Below are 8,525 nucleotides of genomic sequence, written 5' to 3' on the forward strand. Positions count from 1 at the left end.
CTAATAATTTTCATTATCTTTTGAAGAGGATTCTGTAATAATTTTCATTATTAGTACTATATAAAAGATTGCGCCGAATAAATAATAGGCGATGATGATGATGATACGATCACGAGATCGATGGCCATGGCAAGGACCACCGGCCGGCCGTATCCACATTGGACAATGCGTCAGCGGCCAGGATGGATTCCAAATGGACTCGGCCGCTTCTCAGCATCCCTCCAAACCTGCCTGCGCATGCATGCATTCATGTGACCCGATCTCCACCTCACTCCACCACCACACTCCACACCCCCAACCGCTTCGCTATAATTGCCTGCCGCGGCCGACCCAGCTCGCAACACAACACACCTCAACTCCATGGCGGGCATGCTCTGCGTCGCCCTCCTCCTCACGTCCCTGATCTGGTCAGCTGCCGGAGATGGCCGCCGGCAGCAGCAGCTCACCGCGCTGCCGCCGAGGGGCTGGAACTCGTACGACTCCTTCTCGTGGATCATCGACGAGGCCGCGTTCCTCGACAACGCGCGGATCATGGCCAACAGGCTGCTTCCCCATGGATACCAGGTAGGCGACGGTACCAGGTTCATAGTCTCATAAGATCACACGATTCACACTGCATTTCTTCTCTGCTGCGGCGGCGTGACATGACTTGTGGTGCTGCACGCGTGCAGTACGCGGTGATAGACTTCCTGTGGTACTGGAGGATCGCCGCCGGCTCGGGGGTGGGCGCATACGGCTTCGACAGCATGGACCAGTGGGGGCGCCCGTACCCTGACCCCCAGAGGTTCCCGTCGGGCCGAGGTGGCGGAGGGTTCAGGCCGATCGCCGATAAGGTCCATGCCATGGGCCTCAAATTCGGGATCCACCTCATGAACGGGATCAGCACCCAGGCCGTCAACGCCAACACGCCCATCCTCGACGTTCGCACGGTACTCCTCTTCATCTTCATTCCTTTTTGTTTCTGTTATTACTTCTGGATGGAGTAGTAGCTTTTTTTGTCTTCAGGTTTGGGTTGCTTACCACATGTTCCACGTGGTCTTCCGGAATAGCTGAACTTTGCTTCGTTTTGAAGTCTTTTGTACTTACTATCATTTTGCAGTATTTTGGTGTAATCTTTCACGTCCAAAATATAAATGCATATTTTCGTATTGGTATCTATCTATTCTTCTATCCTATCGTCCAAAATATAAATGCATATTTTCGTATTGGTATCTATCTATTCTTCTATCCTATCATCTTCTTTTCTATCTATATCTATATCTATGCCAATATAAAAGGCCCAAAGGGCTAGATCCAATAAATCTCCGCCAACAAAAAAATGCCAATCCAACGACCTATATTGCTTCAATGACGAGCACTCAGCATGTTTAGCGTGCAATTAATAACATATCAAATATATACTATCTACATAATTAATGCGTACCTAATGTTATCGCATAATTAATTTTTTGCATGACATCAATGTGCAACTAATTTTGTGCCTGATATCAATGTGCATTGCACGTACACATTTACTAGTTCTAATATAAAAGAGCGAGTTTTGGAGATTCAACCGATCTCACCCACTCATCCACATCAATGCAACAACCTATGTTGATTTGATGTTTAGCGCTAAACATGTTTAGCATGCTCACTATTACATTTACTTCCCCCAAAAAATATTACAATTACTTACTATTATTACTATCCAATTATTATTGTTTGTTAATTATTACTATCCAAATATTATTCCCAGTTATTACTATCCAATTATGTACATGTAATAGTAGTTGCTATCTAATTATCTCCAAACAGCACATAATCTTGTTATACCAACCATATTTCTGTAGACAAGTATACACCCTTGTCTAATTAACAGCTTAGGATCAAATTGTCTCCAAACAGCACATAATCTTGTTACCTCTTAGAAAGTAAGATGGACCATCGTCCTAAAATTTCTCGTCACGACGGTAGTACTCCCTCCGTTCCAAAATAGATGACCCAACTTTGTACTAACTTTGTACTAAAGTTAGTACAAAGTTGAGTCATCTATTTTAGAACGGAGGGAGTAGTTGCTTAACTGGAGTAAGTTACCTTGTTATTAGAACCATAAAAGAAAGAGATCTTAGTGGGTTTTTTGCAATTTTTATTCAGGGAAAAGCCTATGTAGAGAATGGCCGGCAATGGAGGGCGCGTGACATAGGCCTCACCCACAGGACATGTGCGTGGATGCCGAAAGGATTTATGAGTGTAAATACGGACCTGGGAGCTGGACGAGCATTCCTAAGGTCTCTCTACCGACAGTATGCCGACTGGGGCGTCGATTTCGGTAAAGAGAACTTCATACTAATTTTCAGCTACATTATTCAGCATTTCCGAAGGGGGTTGTAGTCTAGAACTGAGAATCTCAGCAAATGGTAACAAAGTTCACCAAACTGTTCCGCTTGCAGTGAAGCTAGATTGCATCTTTGGCACGGATTATAGCCCGAAAGAGATCGTGACCGTTTCAGAGGTATGAACTAATGTAGCCCTCCATTCTAGAATTAGCTACATCACAGTTGGTGATCTGTATTATTCAAAAATACAATTGGTGATCTGTTGAAATCAATTCATGGGAAATACACATTGCATTAATTGCAGATCCTGAAAGAGCTTGAGAGACCAGTCGTCCTATCCATCTCCCCCGGAACCGCTGTCACTCCAGCATTAGCTCAGAATATCACACAACATGTTGACATGTACAGGGTAACAGGGGATGACTGGGACAGCTGGAAAGATGTTCGCCCACATTTCGATGTCGCCAGGTAGATTCCATTTAAACAGATACTCCTCACACAATTCTAGAGAGTATATGGCAACTGCTACTTGCAGTACAACCAATTTACTTTATCTTCTTTTTCACCGTGTATATAATATATAGAGCATTTGCTGCTGCGAATAAGATTGGTGCCCCCGGATTGCGAGGAAGGTCTTGGCCAGACTTAGACATGCTTCAATTTGGTTGGCTTACTGATGCAGGTGATCATCCATACCATAACTTCATGGCACTTTCCTTTTGTAATGCACGACTCGGTTCTACTTTCCATGTACATCTGATCGGTGTGACTAATCGCTCGAAAATGTTTGATCTTTCTCTCATACAGGTGCTAATCAGGGCCCTCACAGAACCACTAGCCTTACATTTGACGAACAAACAACACAGGTTTGCAATTGAAGAAACTTCATCTCTGTTTCCAAGTTGGAACCCAAAGTCTGAAACCTTTGAACACATTTTTGCAGATGGTACTTTGGTCAATGGCTAAATCACCGCTCATGTATGGTGGGGACTTGAGGCATCTCGACGATCGCACATTCAATCTAATTACCCACCCTACTCTACTGAAGATAAATCACCACACTAGAAACAACATGGAGGTGAACTAAATATAAGTTGGAGCTTGGATATTCCTGCTGCAACATATACTGAACAACGAGCTAACCTGTGGATATTTTTTTCAGTTTGGTTATATTCATAGTGAGAGGGCTTCAAAGCCAGATGAACAATCCGGTCGCTCAAAGTCCGGATATCCGGTGGACGTGACAAACAATGGTGGAATGGTTCTTGGTCTCGGTACATGCAGCGATAAGAGCGCCGTCGGATGGCACCGTTCCTCAGAAGATCGCATTTGCAGAAGCCATGGAATCCAGAATGGCAATGCCTCATTTTGCATATCCAAAGCAAAACTTCTTCCAACATTGTAAGTGGCATGTGACAAAACAATGCACTAAAGGAAGCAGTCCTAATCTTTTGAATTATATGTATGATCCACACACATTATTGTTATACAGGGATGGAGTTACCATGAGCAGTGAGGAAGACCAAGCAAAGTTTCATCTGGCAGGTATTGACACCGATGATGGTTGCTTGGATGCATCTGTCAGTCCATGGCGAACAAGCTCAGCGAGCCAAACTCCCATGTTCTCGGCCTGCGAACAGCATATAAAGCAGGTAAGTTCAGCACACACATTGGTATCCTGATAAGAGAAACGGGATCGATGTAGAGTTAGGTTGAAATGCAGAATTTTGTGGAGCATTTTGTGTCATGAAGTTGCTATTTAGCTGTCATAATAACCAAAAAATGGACATTTGATCATTTAACTTTGGAAATGAACTTAAGTCATGGTTGATCATTTTTTGCCGATAACAATGGCAGGTCTGGGAGCTAACAGAGAATGGACAGCTTGTAAGCAGCTACTCAGGGTTGTGTGCTACAATGCGGTCCAGCAAGGAAGGAGGTACAAGTTACTCTACACCGATTCACCGTAAATTAATCGCTATTTTTACCTAAGTAACACTTTTGTTTGACGCAACAGAGAATGAAACTACCGGAGCACGAGCATGGACAGCAATTAGAAACAAAGGTACTTTTATCTGAGCAGCATGCTTCTTTTCCAATGCACACTTGGCGAATAAGCGTCCCTTTTCTTTGGCTGATTCTTCTTCTTGCATGGAAGCAGGAGAGATCTACGTGGCCATCTTCAACCTCGACACTGCAAGGAGGAAGATCACTGTAAGCGTGCCGGGTCTAGAAAAGGTTGTCGGGAGAAAGTTGGCAAGGTGCACATGCACTGAAGTCTGGAGTAGAAAGAGATGGAGTCTGATGAAGGGGGGCATCTCAGCGGTGGTGACCTCACATGGCTCCATGTTGTTCGAAATCCAGTGTTGAGAGCTCTCTAATAATGTTCACCTGTTCAACTTGGAAGCATGGAATGATTGGGGTGTAAATTCTCTAGTTATTTGTCGATCCTTTGTAGAACATACTTCTAATAAGGTAAGCATTTTTATTGATATTAGCAACGTGTGTGTGCAGTGCATGTGTTGACAAAGTAGACTAATGAAAGATTAGACACGTAAATTCCAAAATCCGGGCAGGCGTAGTTGAAAATCTACCCATGGATGGAACACACTGATAAACAAAACGAATTGTCATATGAACCTTGAAAGCGAACCCATAAAATATCCATACTTCAATTTTAGGCCAAAGCAATATAGAGATATTGGTAAAAGAAAACTGAATATTTTTATTATGCAATTCTGAGGCCAGTCGCCAGTGTCAATGTGAGTATACCATCCAAGAAAGCACAGAAACAAAAAAAAATCTAAAAATGACAATAAAGATATATAGCATCCGAGAATATCGCATGCTGCGCTAGATTTTAGGCGGTTACACCCAATCAAATTATACAAAACCCAGATAACATCTACTAAAGATATTACCTGCACCATACCAAGTCACAGCCTATATATGTTCTAAAAATACTACCAAAGTGATGAAACTTCGCAGTAGAGTTGTTGATGTTGCTACTGACCATAATCAATTTCCGGACAACACATCACAGGCCTTGAGAGAGTTGGGGTACTTGCCATTGTTAAGCTTCCGCCACTTCAGAATGTCAAATTCTGAGATGTGTGGGATGAGGGTTTCTTCCAAATGCTGATCTAGTCCATAACAAACTGTTAAAGATGTGACATCTTTTATCTGAAGCACAGCCAATACTATCCCTAGTAATAAAAGGTATAGCAAGTTTACCGATGAAATAAATGGTACTGTGATTTTCTGACATCAATATGAAATTTAGAAGCAACCCCTTGCCAAAGTAAAAAACAAAAGGGTATCTTGATGTTGAATGGGATAAGATGGCTCCAGTACCATGTGGATCGGTTGTTTGGTGAATGTACATGAGAAATATTCCTAAAATTTGAACCCCACAGGATGGTTTCAATTCAAGCAACCAATCACATGGATGGCCTTTCCCTAGGATATCACTGGTACAAGCAACTGAACACATTCTACTATGAAGCAGTTCAGAACAGAGCCCCTATCACTTGACATGGCCCGTTTCTGAATTGCTTTGCATTTGGCTTGCTTGCAAAGTTTGAATTGGGTAATATATTGGGATTTTACTCGGAGGCACCAACTGGTCCCAACGCACTTAACATTGGCTTGCTTGAACCAGCCATTTCAGAATTGCTTAAAGAATCTCTAGATGACTCTCTTGCAGAGTTTGAGGTTTGCACTCGCCTGGGTTTATTGACAGAGGAGCCAAATTCCATCCGTTTGATCATGCCAATCTTCCCATATCCGTCAATCACTCCATTATATGCGTAGATATATGGAGAGACTGGCTTTCATCCAGATCCTTGGAAAGGATGCCCACCTGTTTCGTGTCTCTAGCCTGAGCACACGCCCTCAAGAGGATGTTGTACGTCACAATATTCGGCTGGTATCTCTCCAAGTCTGCATGCCCTTCACCTTTTCAAAATAACCGAGAGTTTTCACCAAAGCCTTACTCTTGTCCAGTAAATGCAGATGAGCGCCAACAAGGGAATTGTATGCCGAAGTGTCTGGCTTGCACCGCTGTTGCACATTTCAAAGAAGACCCACATGACCATCCGTATATGCCCCTCCCTTTCCATCACATATATGTGCTTAGAATAGATGTTGTTATCCGCAACTTACCATCCACCTGAAAATCTAGCTGAGCATGAAGCATCAGTGGAATGAGCAGAAACATGTAGCCAACAGCAACTCCACAAACCATCAATTGCACATGGGGACATCTGAAATGATATGTGGTTCAGAAATTAGAAAACTAGAAACAATTGTTGTACCCCAGGATTTCTTTTTTCGGGGGATTCCTGGGCATGAATCTGGTTCAGAAATTACAAATTAAGTTGAACCAAACAGACCCTTTAACTAATTAGCTGGTTCAGAAAGCTAAAAGAAACACATCCTTTAGCTAATTCAGCCCAGTTGAGAAACAATGTTCAATTGTTTCATTCAACAACCAAAGGATTCCACATTTTATGGAATAATTCAGTTAGCCCAGTTGAGGATTAACCACATGACCCAGGAACAACACTGTGCTTGTCCTCTCCTCAACCACGGCAAATAAGAAGGGCCGATCCGCCACAAAATCCATCAGTGCCCTTGAACGACCCACACTAGTAGTCCCAATTACGATGGCCGTGGCTGCAGCGGCCACGGTGCCTAGCTCGTCCACCTCGATGGTGGCCTTATGGTACACCCCGGTGATGGAGAGCTCATCCATGCCACTCACCATGCCTGAGAAGTTGCCCCTATTGAAAGCCCTGGTGACACCAAGCTTCTTCATGTCCGACGACACCTCGAACTCGAACGTGAACTTGAACTTAGGGACCATGAACTGTCCGACTGGAACCTTCCTTGCGGGCGTGTGCTTCTTGATGAACTCTGGTGTCGACGCCGCCTTGTCGTAGAGATAGGCGAGACTGAGAGTGTAGCTGTCCGGGAGAAGGATAAGCATGTAGAATGCAGCTTGCTGATCCACTTCATTCTTGTAGGGCAGCTTGAGGGCCCTGAAGCCGGGGTAGAGCGCGATGTACTGTGACTGGTACGTCTTCATGGACGGCACGCCCACGGTGCTGCCGCCCGGGATGTGGAACGGCGCGGTGAAGACGTCGAACGGCTGGGACCATGCTCCTTTGAAGTAGAGCGCGTTGGCGAGGACGACCGCCGTGGACGAGTGGACGGAGCCGGGAGGGAGGACGTCGAGGATGAGCTGCTTCGTCACGTTCGCCACGAAGGCGTTCACGCGCCGCCTCGCCTGCTCGGCCTCCAACACGAAGTCCACAGATTCGGCCGTGGCGCCGTACCGCGACGCGCCGGTGGCCATGAACTCCGGCCTGAGCGCTTGCCTCCGGTCGACCCACACGCCGCAGGCGAAGGACGTCTGCGTCAGGCCGTTGAGCCTGCCCACCAGTTTGATCGTCGGCGCGCGGTGCAGCTCGTCGAGCGACGCTGACCCGAGGAGCCCCAGGAGCTCCGTCTGTGTGACGCCCCGCGCGCCGGCGGCAACCAACGCGAGCGCCGCGTGGATGGACAGCGGCGAGATGACGAAGTTGCTCCCCGCTCCGTCCGCCGCCCGGACGCCGGCCTCCCTTGCGAGACTCAGGCCCGACGCGTTCCCGGCCGCGCCGCTGACTACAGCTTTCTCCTCCGCAGAGTGGCCACCAGGACGAGGAGGCGCGTCGGCGAACAGGGTCGAGCAGAGGTGCCATGCGGCGAACAGGGCCAAGCAGAGGAGGACGGCCTTCTCGAAGCGCGACATCGTCGGAACCGCCGTGGATTCGATCTGATGTCCAAGACGGTGCCGGCGGCGAGATGAGCGCCTCCCCTGGAACACACCGGAAGCGTGTGGGTTAGGTAGGGTTAGGGGGACACTGGACTGGGCTTCAAGCCCAGCCCGGACAGGAGTTGTTCTTGCTCTGTATTATTTTCAATTAAACTGTATAGTGGCATATTCTAAAAAAAAAGTCTCAACAAAAAAAACTCTTCTAAAAAAATAGTACATTTGCGGGTAACATTCAATATTCTCATTTCTTCTTCTTCAATAGAAAAAAAATCAGTTTTGTTCAAAGGAAAACTAGCTCGATGAATTAAAACCTTTTCAGTGTATCCGCCGAGGGGATCCAATCCCACCCTACCTTTTCTTGTTAGCATCTCATGGTATTTCATGCCTCCTAA

The 8,525-nt window shown here is 45.9% G+C and overlaps 2 protein-coding genes across 3 annotated transcripts; one reads left to right on the top strand and one right to left on the bottom strand.

Moving 5' to 3' along the window:
- Positions 1-345: 345 nt before the first annotated feature.
- LOC119323308 lies at positions 346-4,812 on the top strand. 2 transcript variants are annotated; one of them, XM_037596920.1, is made up of 13 exons: positions 346-564; positions 672-929; positions 2,134-2,308; positions 2,430-2,491; positions 2,620-2,783; positions 2,900-2,997; positions 3,123-3,181; positions 3,259-3,393; positions 3,478-3,716; positions 3,808-3,967; positions 4,173-4,254; positions 4,333-4,380; positions 4,474-4,812. In XM_037596920.1, the coding sequence occupies exons 1-13, from the start codon at positions 361-363 to the stop codon at positions 4,683-4,685; spliced, it is 1,896 nt and encodes a 631-aa protein (XP_037452817.1). In that variant the 5' UTR covers positions 346-360; the 3' UTR covers positions 4,686-4,812. The 2 variants fall into 2 exon arrangements, with proteins under 2 accessions (XP_037452817.1, XP_037452818.1); XM_037596921.1 differs by having other exon boundaries at positions 4,477-4,812.
- Positions 4,813-6,559: 1,747 nt separating this feature from the next.
- On the bottom strand, positions 6,560-8,161 carry LOC119326119 (putative serpin-Z12). The gene has a single exon (XM_037599824.1). The coding sequence runs from the start codon at positions 8,107-8,109 to the stop codon at positions 6,841-6,843; it is 1,269 nt and encodes a 422-aa protein (XP_037455721.1). The 5' UTR covers positions 8,110-8,161; the 3' UTR covers positions 6,560-6,840.
- Positions 8,162-8,525: the final 364 nt, after the last annotated feature.

Source organism: Triticum dicoccoides, chromosome 6B, assembly GCF_002162155.2.
Source record: "Triticum dicoccoides isolate Atlit2015 ecotype Zavitan chromosome 6B, WEW_v2.0, whole genome shotgun sequence".
NCBI lineage: Eukaryota > Viridiplantae > Streptophyta > Magnoliopsida > Poales > Poaceae > Triticum > Triticum dicoccoides.

Coding starts and splice junctions, on each gene's coding strand:
- LOC119323308 (XM_037596920.1), top strand. CDS start 361: ATGGCGGGCATGCTCTGCGTCGCCCTCCTCCTCACGTCCCTGATCTGG. Junction 565..671: donor TGCTTCCCCATGGATACCAG/GTAGGCGACGGT, acceptor GCACGCGTGCAG/TACGCGGTGATAGACTTCCT. Junction 2,784..2,899: donor CCACATTTCGATGTCGCCAG/GTAGATTCCATT, acceptor TATAATATATAG/AGCATTTGCTGCTGCGAATA.
- LOC119326119 (XM_037599824.1), bottom strand. CDS start 8,109: ATGTCGCGCTTCGAGAAGGCCGTCCTCCTCTGCTTGGCCCTGTTCGCC.